This window comes from Cricetulus griseus, assembly GCF_003668045.3.
Source record: "Cricetulus griseus strain 17A/GY chromosome 1 unlocalized genomic scaffold, alternate assembly CriGri-PICRH-1.0 chr1_0, whole genome shotgun sequence".
NCBI lineage: Eukaryota > Metazoa > Chordata > Mammalia > Rodentia > Cricetidae > Cricetulus > Cricetulus griseus.
In genome coordinates this window covers 231,230,896-231,248,477 of record NW_023276806.1, presented here as the reverse complement: position 1 = coordinate 231,248,477, position 17,582 = coordinate 231,230,896, and the positions used below count along the sequence as shown (strand labels likewise).

At 55.7% G+C, this 17,582-nt stretch overlaps 2 protein-coding genes across 6 annotated transcripts; one reads left to right on the top strand and one right to left on the bottom strand.

Annotated features, from left to right (window-relative positions):
• Positions 1-4,665: 4,665 nt before the first annotated feature.
• Positions 4,666-8,650, bottom strand: LOC113832489 (proline-rich transmembrane protein 1). The gene is made up of 5 exons (XM_027388765.2): positions 8,520-8,650; positions 7,782-7,864; positions 6,377-6,900; positions 5,757-5,942; positions 4,666-5,651 (listed from the first exon to the last, which is right to left on the bottom strand). Exons 1-5 carry the CDS (start codon positions 8,582-8,584, stop codon positions 5,475-5,477), a joined length of 1,035 nt encoding a protein of 344 aa, XP_027244566.1. The 5' UTR covers positions 8,585-8,650; the 3' UTR covers positions 4,666-5,474.
• Positions 8,651-9,198: 548 nt separating this feature from the next.
• Positions 9,199-17,529, top strand: Ppt2 (palmitoyl-protein thioesterase 2). 5 transcript variants are annotated; one of them, XM_027388762.2, is made up of 9 exons: positions 9,199-9,335; positions 10,458-10,648; positions 10,879-11,032; positions 11,405-11,500; positions 11,606-11,713; positions 12,767-12,850; positions 12,938-13,022; positions 16,503-16,557; positions 16,734-17,529. In XM_027388762.2, the coding sequence occupies exons 2-9, from the start codon at positions 10,466-10,468 to the stop codon at positions 16,875-16,877; spliced, it is 909 nt and encodes a 302-aa protein (XP_027244563.1). In that variant the 5' UTR covers positions 9,199-9,335; positions 10,458-10,465; the 3' UTR covers positions 16,878-17,529. The 5 variants fall into 5 exon arrangements, 4 of the variants coding, with proteins under 4 accessions (XP_027244563.1, XP_027244565.1, XP_027244562.1 ...); XM_027388764.2 differs by lacking the exon at positions 9,199-9,335 and adding an exon at positions 9,417-9,522; XR_004771654.1 differs by lacking the exon at positions 9,199-9,335 and adding an exon at positions 9,778-10,131 and having other exon boundaries at positions 12,645-12,850; positions 16,734-16,815.
• The last annotated feature ends 53 nt before the right edge of the window (positions 17,530-17,582 follow it).

Genomic DNA, 17,582 nt, shown 5'->3' with positions numbered 1-17,582 from the left:
AACAGGAACAGAGGACGGTATAAATTACGAGGTATATAGACAGACTGTATTCTGGGGAAATAATTGAATAAGCCATAAGCATAAGCAATCTCTTTTCTTTTCTTTTCTTTTTTTTTTTTTTTGAGACAGGGTTTCCCTGTGCAATCTTGAAGGGCTTGTGGCCCTTCAGTGGGGATTAATCCCAGGGCCTTTTGTTGGTATCTTTGGAGAGTCCCATTCTTGCCATCCCGGTGATGGGTTTTTAGGAGGGGCGTGGTGCTGCAGGCCTTTAATACCTGTCTCAAAAAATCGAAACAGCAACAACAAAACACCCTTGGGCCTTGTGCAACGTGGGTAAGTGCGTGCCCTGTCGATGAACTATTATTTGCCTGGCCTCAACCCCTTAACTCCACATTTTATTTTAGTTGGTTTTGAAGTTGCTCTGCCACCCAGATATGTCTCTTAAAAAATCATTATTGTTATTGTGTGTACCTGTGCTTGCCACAGCGTGTTGTGGAGGTCAGGAGAACTTGGAAGCAGGGTCTGTCTCTCTTGCGTCTGCTGTGCTACAGTGTGTTCCTAAAACTTCCAGAAGGTTATTCAGTCTCTCAATCCGTCTCCTGCAAAAACAGTCCTGGATTGCAGACACGTATCGCTACAGCCAGCTTTTATTTTTTGTTTTTAGGTTTTTCGAGACAGGGTTTCTCTGTAGCTTTGGAGGCTGTCCTGGAACTCGCTCAGTAGACCAGGCTGTCCTCAAACTCACAGAGATCCTCTGCCTCCTGAGTGCTGGGATTAAAGGCGTGCGCCACCAATGCCTGGCTACATCCAGCTTTTTTGTTTGTTTGCTTTTTCCAAACAGGGTTTCTCTGTGTAGCCCTTGCTGTCCTGGAACTTGCTCTTTAGACCAGGCTGACCTTGAATTCACAGAGATCTGCCTGCCTCTGCCTCCTGAGTGCTGGGATAGATCACAGGTGTGCACCAGTACTGCCCGGCTTATCATGTAGGTTTTTTTTTTTCTTTTAAGATTTTTTTTTTTATTTACTATGCACACAGTATTCTGCCCGCATGTCTGTCTGCAGGCCAGTAGAGGGCACCAGATCCCATTACAGATGGTTGTGAGCCACCATGTGGTTGCTGGGAACTGAACTCTGGTCCTCTGGAAGAGCTGTCAGTGCTCTTAACCTCTGAGCCATCTCTCCAGCCCCATTACACCCAGCTTTTTAAAAATATATAGAGATTCCAAGGACCAGACCCAGATAGTTGGGCTTGCTAGGTGGGTGCCTTTCTCCTGAGCTCTCTCATCAGTCCTCCCATGTGCTGGGACTACAGGCATGCCCCGCCACGCAGGCAGGCCTCTCACTTGTGATCCTCTTGCCTTAGCCTTCCTGGAAGGTAGAACTGCAGACCTGGTTTCTGAAATTCTTTCATTTCTCTCTCTACCTCTTTGGCCATGGATGGAGCCTGGTGGCAGAACACCTGCCTAGCATTGTGAGGTCTTGGGTTTACTGCCCAATTCAGACAGACAGCCGGACAGCCACACTAGTCTCTTCAGACCAAGCAGTCTTCCCTTCTCCTTCTGGCCAGTGGTTCCCTGACTAGCCTTTTTTTTTTTTTTTTTTTTTGAGACAGGGTTTCTCTGTGGCTTTGGAGGCTGTCCTGGAACTAGCTCTTGTAGACCAGGCTGGTCTCGAACTCACAGAGATCCGCCTGCCTCTGCCTCCCGAGTGCTGGGATTAAAGGCGTGCACCACCACCGCCCGGCTGCTTTTTAGCTTTTTGTTGTTGTTGTCCTGGCTTCCCTGGAACTTACTATGTGGATGAGACTGACCTGCTTGTGTGCCACTCACAGAGATCCCTCTGCCTCTGCCTCTGCCTCTGCCTCTGAGTGCTGGGGCTAGGGGTTGCACCACCACACCTGACTAACTTCCTGAAGACTTCTGAGCTGTGCAGTTATGTAAGAAGCAGGAACAGAAAGGATAGCCTAACAGTGTCAAGGGAGACTTAGAGAAGGCCGAGGCACGGAGACCTTTTGGGGAAGCTGTTGCAATAATCCCGGAAGAGGTAGGTGACACTGGCAAGCTCTGGGGAAGAGTTGTAGTAAAGTCTGACTCAGCTCAACAGCACACCTTGATACAGCAGGCTTGAGATGGGTGAAGAAGGATGGCTGTCATCAAAGGAGCTAAGGAAGCACCGTGTGACAGCATTTCTCCAGGCTGGCTTAGAACAAAGTGAGTGAAGAGGAGGCCCAGTGGCGTGGTCCTTGCTCTTACAGCCGGATGTGTTTCTTCGGACAGGCTGCCAGTGGCACGGTCCCCATCTGTGAAAAAACACAGCCATCGCCTGGAGGAGCTCCGTGGGCGAGGTGTTGTGTTGGGAAGGTTTCGGGTCAGTGCTTGGGATGTAGCTCAGTGGTGAAGTGTTTGCTTAGCACATGAAAGCTGGGCTCAATATCCAGAGCTTAAAAAAAGGAACATGCCTGTCCTGGAGGCGCACACCTTTAATCCCAGCACTCAGGAGGCAGAGGCAGGCAGATCTCTGAGTTCAAAGCCAGCCTGATCTACAGAGCAAGTGCCAGTACAGCCAGGGCTACACAGGGAAGCAAAACAGTAACAACAACAACAACAACAACAACAACACACACACACACACACACACACACACACACACACACACACAAGCCTACCCCCCAAAAATCCACAACCAGCCAAACAAAAGAGCCCCCAAACCAAAACAACAGCAGAAAAAGAATAAACAGAATTCCTGACTTGGTAGTTGAGGACTGTAATCCTGGAACTTGTGTGTGTGGGGAGGGGAGGTTGAGGCAGCATGGTAGGATGTTTGAAGGAAGGCCTATGCCATGTACTGTGACCTCTGTATCCATGGATGGACGGAGGTGATGGCTGTGTCGAGTGGTGAGATTTTTTTTACCTACCTTCCTTCCTTCCTTCCTTCCTTCCTTGTTTCTTTTGAGATGCTGGGACTACAATCTTGTGCCTCCACCACCCAGCAAGTGGATGAGATTTCAAAGGAAAGCCTCAAAGAAGAAAAATAAAATCTAGAGATATAGCTGGGCATTGGTGACTCACGCCTTTAATCCCAGCACTCGGGAGGCAGAGGCAGGCGTATCTCTGTGAGTTCGAGGCCAGCCTGGTCTCCAGAGCAAGTGCCAGGACAGCCTCCAAAGCTACACAGAGAAACCCTGTCTCGAAAAACCAAAAAATAAAAATAAAAAATAAAATAAAATCTAGAGTTAGACACCTGGGGAAGGGGAGAAAGAGAAAGGAAGGAGACGTTGTCACTGAGTCTAGGGAATGCCCAGGCAAGAGAGAAGGGTGCCTGAGGCATGTTGACACACCCTGGTAATCCCAGCCCTTGGGAGTGGAAGTACACAGTAAATTTAAGTTTAACTGAGCGAGATGCGTCTGAAAATAAGCAAATGAATAAAGGGTGGAGGTGGGCAGGCGGACAGGCAGAAAAGGGCTGGGAGAAGCAGAGTATTTTGAAGACACTATTTTGTGCAGTGTAATCACTGGCTATTTGAGATTCCAGCAGTGTAAGGAAGGGAAGTACATTTCAAGGAAGCCGGAAAGAGCGGGATTGAAAGACAGTCACACAAACACTTCCCAACTCCCCAGAGGAAAGCCGATCTGGGGGTGGCGGGGAGGAGGCAGGAAATGAGCACATCTGAAATCCTTCCAGAGCATTGGTGGAGGCTGCTGCTCAGGGGGAGGACCTGGGTTCAGGTTCCAGCACCCACAGCAGGTGGTTCAGAACCAGCTGTAGCATATGGGAGGGCCTTCGTGGGCACACATTCTTGTACACACCCAAGAGCATACATGTAACACACACATACATAAAAATAAACCTTTAAGGAAAGAACTGTTAGGAAAGGCATGTTAGTCCTGAATGTCCCTGTGGGAGCCTGTGACCCACCCACCCCAACCGGCTTCAGTGCAAGGTTTTTGTCTGGATTCGGGGTCACAGCCATGCCTCGTGAATGACAAAGCTGGGTGACACCCCACTCTACATGTGTGCAGTCAAACCCGACACCTTCTCTGCTTGTTCCGCCATCTTCCCTCACAGAAGCCTTGCTACAGGCTTAGGGTTAGGTGGGGTAATTAGCCCAGGTACAGAGAGAGGCTCTGCTAGCCCTCTTCCCAGGGTCCTCACAGGTCTCTGCCTGCCTTCATGTGGGACTCTGATGCAAGTTGGCCAGCCCCAGGCCAGGAACTCGGTGGCAGGTGGCTTTCATACCCCTGCTCCTGTAACCCCGGCCTTGAACAGCTTCATGTGGTCTGCCATCTCCTTCCTTGTCTTCTGGAAGTCTCCCTTCCCCAAAGCCCTGTGCCCAGTCTAGAAGGGGGTAGGAAAGCAGGACTGGGAACCTCATGGAGAATGAGATGCCAGGTCTTCTCGGTCTGGTCTCTCTTTTGAGATGGGGTTTAACACAGTCCAGAATGACCTCTAACTTGCTATAGAGAGTGGTTTTGAACTCCTGAACCCCCCACCCCACCTATAGACGCTAGGTCTATAGACCTACTGCAAGCCTAGCTAGGGAGACCCTCTTTCTTCTGCTGTCATGGAAAACTATCTCCTCCTGCTTCTGCCTTTTGTGCGCGGGGCAAGACGAAAAGTGAACGGAACGCCAAGGCGCCCTCTGAGCTGTGGTCTTTGGAAGCGCGGGTGATCATAAATCCACTGAAGTGTCTTTAATACCGTCTTTCGGAAGATCACACACACGCACACACAGATCAAAACACGTCTAGGGCTGAGGGGAGGGGGCGCACAGACTCCCTTCCTTAGCCCTTCTGCCCCGCTGCCCAGGGGTTGGCACAGGTAGAAAGAGTATTTACATGGCAGGGACTTGGTTGTTTTTCCAGGGTGAGGGGCATTAAACCAGAATCTTCCCACATCTCACTCCAAAGCAACACAATGGGAGTTCTGGGATTAGCAAGAAAATACAGGCAGAGACCCGGGTGGAGAAGGAGAAAAATCATCCGCACAGCCAGAGTGGGGCTGTGGTTCTCCCAGGGCTGAGTCCTTTTCGAGGGGTGTGGGGAAGAGTCTGTGGGGTGGGCCTGAATTCACACACCCGGATCAACAGACCCAATCACCCCGCAAGGCAGAAGAGAAGGCGGGGCCTGCCGACCTGGAGGCGGGGTTTGTGGGAGTTGGGGCGGGGCCTGTGGAGGAAGCGGAGCTTCGGGGACCAGACTCCCTGCTGGGGATGGGACACCCGGAGAGCTCCGCCCCCCCCCCCGCCCCCTGCACTGCACTTTGATGGGGTGGGAACCGGGGCGGCTCGGGGTTTGGCACAGGTTCCAGGGCCGCTGGGGAGGTGCGTTTTGGAGCGGTTCCTGAGGAACTGGGTTCGGAGCGTGCTCGCCCGGCCAGAGGTTCCGTGGGGGCGGAGTGGATGGTGTCCGGGGGTCCCGCGGCGCCACGGGAGGTCGGGGGGGGGCGGCACGGTGTGGGGCGGAGACGGGGACGCTTTTAGGGATCCCAGTAGTTCTCATGGTGCTGGGCGGCGATGATGATGACCACGGTGAGGATGGTGCAGAGCACCATGGCTGCGATGCCCACGGCCAGCGAGATGAAAGAGAAGTTCCGGGCCTCGCGCGAAGCGATCTCGGCGGACACCATGTCTCCGCGCGCCAACGCCGTGCGCACCTGCCGGGGGAGGGACGCGGGCAGGGGGTCAGGGGGCCGCGGCTCCCTCTAAGAGCAGGCCGGGCGAGCCCGGGTCAGCCTCGGCTGTGCCTCCGCCCCACACACCTGCACGGCCTTGAAGATGGCGATGATGCCCGTGGGCCAGAAGCAGCAGATGGTGGTGAGAACGGCGATGGGCATGTAGTCGTGCGGCGGGCGCCGGGGCTCCAGCAGAGCCAGCCCCGGGCCCTGGGGCGGCGGGGGCAGAGTGGAGGTCACCCCCGGCCCCCCGGGGGTCCCGCCTGCGTAGGGCTGTGGGGAGGGGGACGGGGAGAGAGGCACGTCACGCCTGCACCCCTGCTGCCTGCGGGCGGGTGGCCAGTGGGCAGAGAGGTTAAAGTGGGGGGGATGGACCCCCCATCCCTCCTGACAGTGGGGCCGGCCTAGGCCTCCCTTCTCTGGGTCTCTGGGCCCCACTTTCGTGCGCGCTGCACACCGTGTCACAAGGCCAGGTCTGCTCTGCACTTGAGGGTTTGTCCCCACCCCCTTGGCATCCAGAGGCTTTGCCCTCTCCTACCCCTGGCTCCTTCCTCCTCCTTTCAGACCTCCTCTTGACCTTTGACCCCCAAGATACCTACCCCCTACCAGGTCCACCACAGTCCCTTCCCTCTGCCCTCCTGTGCCGGCGGCCGTCCCGGTTCTACTGCGCCCTCTCCCAGCTCCCCGAGTGTCAGCCCCACACTCACCGTGCCCACCGGGTACACCGGGACATAGGCCGTGCAGGGCTGCAGCTGCAGCGGGTAGCCGGGCGCCACGTAGCCCCCGAGCGGCAGCGTGCCCACCGCCCCCGCGTGCGTGGGCACCACGAAGCCCGGGGCCTGGGCCGTCGGGGCAGGCGCGGGCGGCGGCGGGGCGCGCGGCGGGCGGCGCGGGGGGAGCGGGCCCTCGAAGCGCGTCTCCTGCAGATACGGGTCGGGGGGCATGCGGGGTAGGGTCGCACAGCCGGTGGGGCCCCCCCCGCCCGGGCGGGCGTGGTGCGGGGGCCGCGGCAGCGTGGCGGAGGACGAAGGACCACGCTGGGCGCCGGCCGCGGCCAGGCCGCCCGCCCCTAAGCGCGGGAGGGTGGCGGTGCCCGACTGGTGGTAGTGGTGGTGGTGGTGGTGGTGGTGCGAGGAAGGCGCCGTTTGCGGGGGCGGCATGGGCGGCTCGGCCGGAGGCTGCGGGGCATTGTAGGGCGGCGGCGACGTGTGGGGCACGGAGTCTGGCAGGCCTGGCACGGGCAGCAGCAGCGGGGGAGAGGGAGAGCGGAGGGAGAGGAAAGGGGGGAGCGTAAGACACTCAGGAGAACACACAGCTGGGACCGCATCTCGCGTTTGGGGTCAGGGAAGGGGCTGTATCTAGGCCACCTGCCCTGCGATCTAGTTTTGACCTCACAACGGCAACAACTCTTCCCCAGCTCCCCCGCTGTCACCACAGCTGCCAGGCGCACATCCTCAGCCCGGCTCTGTCTCAGAGCTGCCCCTCGGAGCTCACCCTCCTCCACACGCGTGCTCGGCTAGACAGTTTTTACATGGATGACACTTCCACTTTCCTTCAGTGGAGAAAGGAGCCTGGGGGTGCCTGGGTCCACTAAAATGTCCCCTGGGGCTAGTCCTGCTGGCCGGTGTCTGTAACCCTGGTACTGAGAGGATGAGCAACTAGGGAGCTCACGGCCAGCCTGGGCTACGTAGGGAAATCTTGTCTCAGAATGAAAAAGAAGTCCAGATTTTACTTCCCTGGCAACCCCATCTGATCAAGCCGCCGCTACTTCTCCACTGGGTGTCTCCATGCCAGTGAACCAGTGACTGTCCATCTGTCACCCCCAGTGATGAGTCCCTGCAGTACCTGGCTGTGCCTTCCTCTCCACCCCCCCCCCGTGTTGTTGACATGGCACATAGGCAGACTGACCCAAAGAAAGGAAGAGAAGGGGGAGACAGAGAAAGAGGAGGGGGGTGGGGGTATGAGTGGGGAGAAGGGGGTGGCACTGAGCCACACAGCACCCCAGAGAGAGTCAGAGAAGGGGGTTAGGGCAGGTCAGGGGTTAGGCAGGAGATAATGGGGGAGGGGTTGTTGGTATTATTATTATTATTATTATTATTATTATTATTTTACCTGACTTTTCCGATGACATGTTTGCAGTCGCCGGGACAGGGTCTCTGAAGCTGGAGTCAGGGCCCCCGGGCTGGTGCAGGAGTCTGGGTCCGGGATGGCGCAGCCGGCAGCCGGCAGCGGCAGCGCAGAGATGGAGAGATGAAGACAGTGTGTGTGGGGGGGCGGGCAGAGAGAGAGAGAGTGGCAAGGGGGGGAGCTTAAAGGGACCGGGGCCAGGGAGGGGGAGCGCTCCAGAAGTCCCCCCCGAATCGTTCTCCCTCTGCGCTAGGACCACCTCTTTCCTCCTCTCACCCTGGCATTCAAGCCCCCGGTTTAGGCTCCCTTGGAGTTGTCATGGAAACCGGGAGGCAAGACCAGGCGAGGCGGGTGGGACTAAGAGAATGATGGAGGGAGAGAGAACTCTCTCGAGTCTCTTCGTCAAAGCCCCGCTGTAGTGATTTCATCGTGGGAAGCCAGTCCAATGGATTCACCCCACTTAATCTCCAGACCCCGTGCGCCCCAGACCCTGCTCACCCGAGGGGTTCTTTCCTCAGTTCCCCTCAGGACTCCCTGCAAGATAGCTCTAGGCTTCTCCAGTTAGAGACAGACCCAGGCGTGAGTGAGAGAAAACGGTACAAAGCTGGGAACCAGCAGAGCCAGAAAAGTCCCCCAGGTACACCGCCTGGGCCTGCCCTGGAGGCGGTGAGGTAGGAAGCTCTGGTCTGTAATTTGGAGCGCCTGTGGGGGATACACAGGTACCTTCTTCCTCCGGGGTGGAGGAGCTGAAACACTTCAGCAGAGGGAAGCAAGATGTAATTGCCCATTTGTGTGTTACAGGCAGGTTTGACCCTGCGAGCTTGTGGGGGCTGGAGAGTTCTTGGGCCGGTCAGCTGCTATTCCCCACAGCAGCCCCAGTCCTCCCCTCCTTCCGCCCGGAGACGCCGAGGAGACTTGGAGTCTTTTTATTTGCTTTTTGTGTCTTGGAAGGGCGTGGGTGGGGAGGTGGGGTGAGGATAGGCAGTCTGCAGAGATTACACCAGTTGCGCCTTTTGCAGAAACCTAGCAGGGGGATCGGAAATGTCCTCCCCTTTTTGGGCTTCCCCACCCTGGCCTGAGGCTCTTGCCCTGGGGCAGGGACGCTCTGGTGGCGTCCTGGAAAGCAGGCCCAGGCCCTGGCTTGAGCAGGTACCAGGTCTGAGAAGTTTTTTACATCACGGCCTCATACCGGTGGTTCTGGTTTTTCTAGCGTGGATGGATCAGAGAGAACCCCGGATCCATTCCTCCCACACCGGCTTCTCTACCCGCTTCTGGTTTTATTGATTGTAGACTGAGCAGGGACCCTGAGCACAGGCCGAGAGGCTGGGTCATGCTCACAAAGCCTGGGAACTCATTTAACCGCTTGTAAAGGCCCTGGCGGGTAAAGGCCATCCCTGGGCGCTCGGGGCGTGCGCAGGGGTCACGGGTAAAGCGAGTGGTGCCAGCGCCGCCCGCAGCGCGGAAGTCTGGCTGCAGGAGCAGGGTCTGTGTCGCCAGCAGCCCGCGGGGACAGGTTGAAAGACTGGTGGAAATCCGGTGGTGAGTCCTGGCAGCCCCCGGGGGCCCTACGCCCAAGGAAGGTGGGTCAACGAGGGGTGGGTCGTGCGTGCAGAGATAAAAGTAGGGCCAGGGAAACTGGGCCAGGCTGCACTTCACTCGAGGAGCCTGGAGGGCTCTCGGCGTCTCGGGAGACAAGGGCACAACACGCACTTCAAAGTGAAGAGTTGTAAGAAGGCGCTGGGCCGGGGCGGGAGGGCTGGGCCGGGGCGGGAGGGCGCTGCGCCCCGGCTGCGGTCGGCCGGCCGGGCTCGCTGGCCTGCCCCTCGCCTGGCGGCCAGCTAGGCGCCCGGATAGACAGCTTTTCGTCAGCTCCCCCCCCCCCCCGCATGGGCCAGAAACTCGAGCTCTGCTGCAAAGCCGGACAGCCTGGGCTGCAAAGTGGGGGCGCACCGAGCAGGGGAGGTCGCACCCCCGGGTGGCTGGACGCGGCCGGCTCTAGCAGAGCCTCCTCTAGAGACACCAGATGATCCCAGCGGCGGCTTCCTCCTCTCCCCTTCCGGCTGAATGGATCGCTCCGCCCGGCCCTCCCCAGCTCCTCGGGTGCAATGGAATGTTCCATCGCCCCTCCGGTCCGCCGCCCGCGTTGCAGGGGACGCTCTGGCTGTCGTCAGGGAAAGCCCCGGACGTGACGGCTTCCCACGACCCCGAGCACCCCCCTCTCCTATCCGTCACCCCCCCGCGCGCTCCCCGGCTCCCCCTTTCCCTCCTGCCCCGTGGATCCCAGGCTGGGTGCGAGTAAACAGCGGGCGGAGCGAAGCCTCCAGACCCAGGCCAGGTGGGAGTCCCCACTCTCCGAGGGCCCCGGGCTGCGGCTCCCGGGCTCCCGCTGACCCGGAGTTGTGCATGGCCGAGGTGATACTTAGGGAAGATCCTGGGCCTAGGGAGCAAGTTCCCTGAGCGCCAAATTGGGGGCGGGACTTAGGGCGAGCATTGGTGCAGCGAGGTGGCAGGGGGTGTGTTTGTGCCGAGCCAGCTGGAGCAAGTGAAAAGTAGGCTCCTGTGACAGGGACCCGGTACGCAGCGCAGGCCGGAGGGAGGGTCGCTTGCTGGGAGCAGAGCGGGGAGGAGCCGCTTCCCTCACTGCCCCTCGTTCCCTCTCAGGTGGGAGCATGCCCGGGCTGCGGAGGCAGAGGCTCCCTTCGGCGTGGGCCTTGCTCCTCCTGCCGTTCCTGCGGCTGCTGATGCCCGCAGCCCCCGCACCCCACCGCGGCTCCTACAAGCCGGTGATCGTGGTGCACGGGCTCTTTGACAGTTCCTACAGCTTCCGCCACCTGCTGGACTACATCAATGAGGTCTGTCGGGGGACGCCAGGTGGAGGGTGTTTGTTTGTTGGAGCAATAGTGGCCGGGGAGGAAGCGAGGGCAGCTGGAAGACAACCCCCTCTAGACCAGTTCCTCAGGGTACTGCTGCTACCTAGCATGGGGGCACCTGGGGCCCGGGGGCTCCTGGGTCCAGCAAGCGCGGTGAATACACTTGGCCTCGGTAGTCCAACCCCAGTGGCTGCCTCGCTCCCTTCCCACAGACGCACCCCGGGACCGTGGTGACGGTGCTCGACCTCTTCGATGGCAGAGAGAGCTTGCGGCCCTTGTGGGAGCAGGTGCAAGGGTTCCGAGAAGCCGTGGTGCCCATCATGGAAAAGGCCCCCGAAGGGGTGCATCTCATCTGTTACTCCCAGGGTAGGCGACGCACACTGACTCCCAAGCCCGGTGGGAGCTCGACCCCGGCCGGCGTGCTTTCCAGAGTTTGCTTTTCAGAACTGCATAGCCCTGGTCAGAGGCCTAGTAAGCGCCCCCCATCTGTCTTCTCCTGAGCATTTGCATGGTTCTTAGAAGGATTCGGAGAGCGGCTAAAAGCCTATCAGTTGGCCAGAGGCCTGCACGCTTATCTTGGCTCTACCATGTGATACCTCGGGACTTGTTGGCACAGGGCTGTGTCCTCAGTCTTGGACCCCATTCTTTTAAAGTTCAGTATTTTGAGAGACCAGAGGCGAGGGTCACCACAGTGCCCGCTCCTAAGGCCTCTTTCCGGTGTTGGCGCTCTGCCTCCAGGGGGCCTGGTGTGCCGTGCCTTGCTGTCTGTCACGGATGAGCACAACGTGGATTCTTTCATCTCCCTGGCCTCTCCACAGATGGGGCAGTATGGAGGTGAGTGGGCACTGTGGGCCCCGTAGACCGCACGGCAGCGTGTCTGGGCGCAGAGGGTGGGCCGCTAGCACTGCCTCTCTCTCTCTCTCTCTCTCTCTCTCCCAGACACAGACTACTTGAAGTGGCTCTTCCCCACGTCCATGCGGTCTAACCTCTATCGGATCTGCTACAGCCCTTGGGGCCAAGAGTTTTCCATCTGCAACTACTGGCATGGTAAGCGGGGCACTGTGTGGGGCCATGTGGACCTGGCGCTGTGGAGGGTGAGGCCTACTGTGCCCACCTCCCCGTAACCATCACTGGCTCATACAGGGTACCAGATAAAAGTGCCTTCGGGGAGGGGGGGAGGGGCAGGGTGCTGCCACATGCTTTTTTTTTTTTTTTTTTTTTCAAGACAGGGGTTGCTCTGTGGCTTTAGAGCCTGTCCTGGCACTTGCTCTGGAGACCAGGCTGGTCTCGAACTCACAGAGATCCGCCTGCCTCTGCCTCCTGAGTGCTGGGATTAAAGGGGTGAGCCACCAATGCCCGGCGTTGGTACACGCCTTTAATCCCAGCACTCAGAGGCAGGTTTGAAACCAGCCTGACTTATATAGGAGAGAACAACAGAGAACCTCGAAAAGTGCATTTGATCGTGTTGACCGTTATTTTTACCCTCTGTGTGTTGTATAGCTGGATGTCTGAAGTCACTGTTAGATTTATTCGTTCATGTGTTTTATGCATTTGGGCACTTTGCATGCCAGAAGAGGGCATCAGGCAGTTGTGAGTTGCCATGTGGGTGCTGGGAATTGAACTCAGGACCTTCAGGAGAGCAGTGAGATGTCATCTCTCCAGTCCCAATCTTCTGAATAACCGTCTAGTCTTCCTCCCATTGTCTGTCTTTTTTTTTTTTTTTTGAGTGTGGATGTTTTTCTGCATATATGTGCACCATATGAGTGTCTGTTCCCTGTGGAGGCTGGAAGAGGGCATTGGACCCCTGGGACTGGAGCTACAGACAGTTTGAGCTGCCATGTGGGTGCTGGGAATTGAACCTGGGTCATGGAAGAATAGCCAGTGCTCTTAACCACTGAGCCACCCCCCAGCTCCCTGGAACTCTGTAGCCAAGGATGGCTTTGAACCGATGCCCCTGATGTAACATCCTGAGTGCCAGTTTTACAGGTGTGGGCCACGCATGTCCAGCTTTGCAGTGCTCGGGGTCAAATCCCAGGGCCTCAGCATGCTAAAGGTTGCACCCTGCTCCTGGCTGACTCCCCAACTGCTGTTCGTACTCAGATCCCCACCACGACGACTTGTACCTCAATGCCAGTAGCTTCCTGGCCCTCATCAACGGGGAGAGAGACCATCCCAATGCCACTGGTAAGGTCCCACTCCCGCCTGTGCCCTCCTCCGGGTCTATCCTGGCCTGAGCCCTGTGGCTGACCCCATCTCTCCCCATCTCTGCAGCATGGAGGAAGAACTTTCTCCGAGTGGGCCGTCTGGTGCTGATCGGGGGTCCTGACGATGGAGTCATCACTCCCTGGCAATCTAGGTAACAAGATCTGGCTTGGTAGTGTCCCCAACATATAGTAGATGTCCTTTTAGAGGTGGGCCCAGTGTGTAGCCCAGGCTTGACCTCTTGCCTTTGTCTCCCAAGTAACAGGCATTATTACCACATCCACGTCTCCCTTTCTTTTTGGAGGCGCTGGGTATCAGATCCAGGGACATAACACACTCTAGGCAAGTGCTCTTCATACTTGACCCTTGTAGAAATGTTTGAGTCTGAGGCAAGATTACTTGAGCCTAGGATGAGTCTGGGCAAGATATGGAGACCATTTCACCAAAAACACACAAAAAACTAATGTATTTAATCCCAGAACTCAGGAGACAGAGGCAGGTGGGTCTCTGAGTTCAAGGCCAGCCAACTAGGAACTCTGTACAGAGACTCTGTCTCAAAAACAAACAAACAAACAAACCAAATAAAAAACCAGGAAACCAAAGTCAGGGCACTGACACCTCTACCGTGTGAGAGTGAAGTTCTGGCCGCTTTTTGTGCCAGGCCCGGTGACAGTGTCTACCTCAGCCCCTCTGTCTTATTCCTCAGGAAAGCTGATGGTGCCACAGCCCTGCACACCTGCCTCTGTGGTGTGTCATGAGGAGTTATCTGAGAGTGTCACCTGAAATTTACTCAACAAATATTTATTGAACACTGCATGAGTGCTCAGGTGCTTTTCTGGGCCCTGGGGAAGCATTGGCAAAGAAAGTCCCTGATGTGATGTCGTGTTCGTTATACACTGAACTAGAAATACTGTGGCAGGAGGCAGGGGCCTGATGTAGCCTGTGGTCAGGAAAGAGTCCTCGAAGGAGCTGCCATCCGAGCGAGCCTGGGAAAGTAAGGGGAGGCTTGTTCCGTGGGAGCCTAGCAGAGCCCTGGTGAGGATTGGGGAAGGTGTGTGGGGAGAGCAAAAAAGTAGGGGAATGAGGTGGCTGGGTGTGGCCGCCTTGAACCCTTGTAGGCCAGCATCAGGCCTCTGAGCTGTTTCTTCCTTCTTGAGACAAACTGTAGAGTGTAGTGGGCCCACCTGCAATCCCAGTACCTTGGCAGAGGCAGACGGGTATTTATTGTATTTGTGGCCAGACTGGGCTACCACTGAGACTACTCTAAAACAATAAGCTAACAGACAACTGTGTGTGGAACACAAGCACCTTGCCTGCCCTGAGCCCAGAGGGTGTAGCTCAGAATATTAGGCTAGCACACTGAAGTCCTGGGTGTGATCATTCTGTGTTTTTGGAGATAAGGTTTCCCTGATAGCCCTGATAAGACTGACCTTGAACTCACAGAACTCAACTCCTCCTGCCTCTGTCTCTTGAGTGCTGGGAATAAAAGCGGGCGCCACCATGCCTGGCTCCTGGGTTTGATTCTCAGCACCAGGAGGAAAGAAAGATAGCAGATAGGGTAGATAGGTAGAAAAGATTTATTTTTTTACTATGTATACAGTGTTCTGGCATGTAGATAGTTTTGAGCCACCATGTCTTTGCTGGGAATTGAACTCAGGTCCTCTGGAAGAACAGCCAGTGCTCTTAACCTCTGAGCCATCTCTCTAGTCCCATTTTTTTTTTTTTTTTGTTTGGTTTAAGACAAGAGTGTCATGTGTATTCAGGCTGGCCTCAAATTTGTTGTATAGCCAAGAATATTTGTTACCATGTTAAGTTTATGCGGGGCTGGGGATCAAACCCAGGACTTCATGCATGCTAGTCACTCTACCAACCAGCTGCATACTGGATCTTAGAAATTACAGGTTTTTTATTTTTTTGTTGTTTTGGTTTTTCGAGACAGGGTTTTTCTGAGTTTTTGGAGGCTGTCCTGGAACTAGCTGTTGTAGACCAGGCTGGTCTTGAACTCACAGAGATCCACCTGACTCTGCCTCCCGCGTGCTGGGATTAAAGGAGTGCGTCACCACCACCACCACCCGGCAAGCATTTGTCAAGTTACTGACAGGAAGGTCTACATATATATATTTATTTTTTCTTTTTTGAGACAGGGTCTTACTGTGTAGCCCCGGCTGTCCTGGAATTCACAGAGATGTTCCAGCTGCTGCCTCCTGAGTGCTGGAATTAATGCTTGAACCACTACATCCAGCAATTTTTATTTATTTTTTTGGTTTTTAAGATGGTTTCTGTGTTGCTTTGGAGCTTGTCCTGGAACTCTATAGGCCAGGCTGGCTTCGAACTCAGAGATCGTCTTGAGCAATATTCTTTAATTTAAAAAAAAAAAAAAAAAAGTTGCCTTAAGTCTGTCAAGGTGCCTGGCCACTCACACGCTCAATCCCTGGAAACTATGCAGGAGTGGGAGGAGTGAATCCATAAGGTTGTCCCCGCTGAATAAATTATTTTAGCTGGGCGGGGTTGTGCACGCCTTTAATCCTAGCACCCGAAGGGTCAGACGCAGGTAGATCTCCGAGTTCCAGGCTACATAATGAGGAGCTGCCTCAAAAAAAAAAATTAAGTAAAAGATTTTAAAAAAGAATGAAGCTACCTCAAAAAACCAAAATAAATAAATATTAAGCTGAACATGGTACCACATGCCTGTCCTCTCTGCACTCACAAGGAAGAGGCAGGAGGACCAACATCACCACAGGGTTCACCCTGAGACCCTGCACACAAACAACTGATTGGCTTATTTGCAGTGTTGAGTGTTACATCTAGTATCTATGGTAGGCATGTTTTTCTGTGTTTGGTTTTTGGGTTTTCGAGACAGGGTTTCTCTGTGGCGTTGGAGCCTGGCACTCGCTCTGTAGACCAGGCTGGCCTCGAACTCACAGTGATCCATCTGCCTCTGCCCCCCACCCCCCCAGTGCTGGGATTAAAGGCGTGTGCCACCAACGCCCAGCTTGTTTGGATTTTGAGACAGGGTTTCTCTGTGTAGACCAGGCTGGCCTTCCTTGAACTCGCTGAGATCCTCTTGCCCCTTGAGTGCTGAGGTTGCAGACATGCCTCCATACTTGGTTCTTGAACCATGTATAGGTGTGTCTCCATGTGCATGTAGGAGCTCTTTCTTACCTGCCGAGCCATCTCTCCAGCCCCCAAACTTTAAAAAAAATTGGATTTATGTGTATGAATGGTTTGCCTGTATGGACATGTATGTACCACATGTGGGCCTGACGTCCAGAGAGGCAATAAGACGGCACGGACTGCCTGGAAGTGGGGTCACAAACGCCTGTGAAACACTGTGTTGTTCTGGGAATTGAACCAGAGCCCTCTGGGAAAGCAGCCGGTGCTCTTAACTGCTGAAGTAACTCCAGCACTTAAGTTCTTTAAATCAGGAGCTGTTGTTAGTTGTTGTTGTTGTTGTTGTTGTTGTTTGAGGTAGGGTCTCTGCCTTCCCCTCTCAAGTGTGTCACTGTGCCCAGCTCCTCTTAAAGATTTTGAGAGTCCTCCGTGCTGCCGCCTCCCCTGCGGGCTTTGAGTCTCTAGGACACTAGCATTAGTTTTCCTGGCTCTCCTGATATCCTCCTACAAAATCTCTTTGTAGCTTTTTCGGTTTCTATGATGCCAACGAGACGGTGTTGGAGATGGAGGAGCAGCCGGTAAGTATGCAAGTCTATTGGATCATCTGGACTCTTTCTGCCTCTGACCCCTGAGCTGAAGGGTCTGCCTAATGGGGCCAGGGTGGCGGAGGTGGGGGTGGGGGGTTGTACAGCAGCAGTACCTTACTTTGTCTCTTTTTTAACCCGTGTTTCTACGCCCCTTCTCCACCTTGAAGGTTTATCTGCGAGACTCCTTTGGGTTGAAGACTCTCTTGGCCCGGGGAGCCATAGTGAGGTGTCCAGTGGCTGGGATCTCTCACACTACCTGGCACTCCAATCGCACGCTCTATGACACTTGCATTGAACCATGGCTCTCCTGAAGATGTCCTCAGGAGTTCCCCAGCCCAGAGACCAAGTGGTGGCCTTGGGAAGCAGATGCCAGACTCTGGCAAGCCTGTGACCACCTCATCGCTCCCACACTGCCCCACCCCACCAGGGCGCCCTGAATCCTCCTCCCCTCTGCCCCTCTGTGAATGACAGGTCCTGGTCCCTACCTCATGTCCTCACTTGGGGATGCTCTCCCTTTCTCCCACGGCTGAGGTTGGGAAGCGAGCACCAGGTTTTTAACTGGCTTCACCGCTGCCGCTGCTGCTGCTGCTCCGGATCTGGCTGTACCGGAGGAGAACCCAGCCCCTGCCCGCCACAGGGGTCTCTTTCCAGGCCACTCAGGACATTTTTAGCTTCTGTTGTCCCTTTTTCTCAACTTCCTGTCGCCGGCCTTCCCACTAGGAGGGACACCCATAGGAGGGGTTCTGAGGTCCCCCTATGGGGACAGCTCCACTTTTGAAGTGTCAGTGTTGGGGAATATCTGTGGCCTGCAAGGCCCATCTCAGGTTTGGGGATCCCCCAGTCCCTATGATCAGTATTGGGGTGTCCCCTGGGAGCCTAGGTTCTTTGAGGTCCCAGCCCCTCTTTTAAGGACCCTTGACTGGGTGCTCCCTGTATTTATAGAAATAAAGTTCCATTTCCTCAGGATGGCTTGGCTTATTCCCAGGTGACGGGGACCTGGGCTCCTCCTTTTAAGA

Excerpts from the sequence above, each read along its gene's own strand:
- Ppt2 (XM_027388762.2), top strand. The coding sequence starts at position 10,466 with ATGCCCGGGCTGCGGAGGCAGAGGCTCCCTTCGGCGTGGGCCTTGCTC. Across the intron at positions 12,851-12,937 it reads AGACCATCCCAATGCCACTG|CATGGAGGAAGAACTTTCTC; the intron begins GTAAGGTCCCAC and ends CCATCTCTGCAG. Across the intron at positions 16,558-16,733 it reads TGGAGATGGAGGAGCAGCCG|GTTTATCTGCGAGACTCCTT; the intron begins GTAAGTATGCAA and ends TCCACCTTGAAG.
- LOC113832489 (XM_027388765.2), bottom strand. The coding sequence starts at position 8,584 with ATGGGCAATTACATCTTGCTTCCCTCTGCTGAAGTGTTTCAGCTCCTC. Across the intron at positions 5,943-6,376 it reads CGGTGTACCCGGTGGGCACG|CCCTACGCAGGCGGGACCCC; the intron begins GTGAGTGTGGGG and ends CCCTCCCCACAG. Across the intron at positions 5,652-5,756 it reads CCATCTTCAAGGCCGTGCAG|GTGCGCACGGCGTTGGCGCG; the intron begins GTGTGTGGGGCG and ends CTCCCCCGGCAG.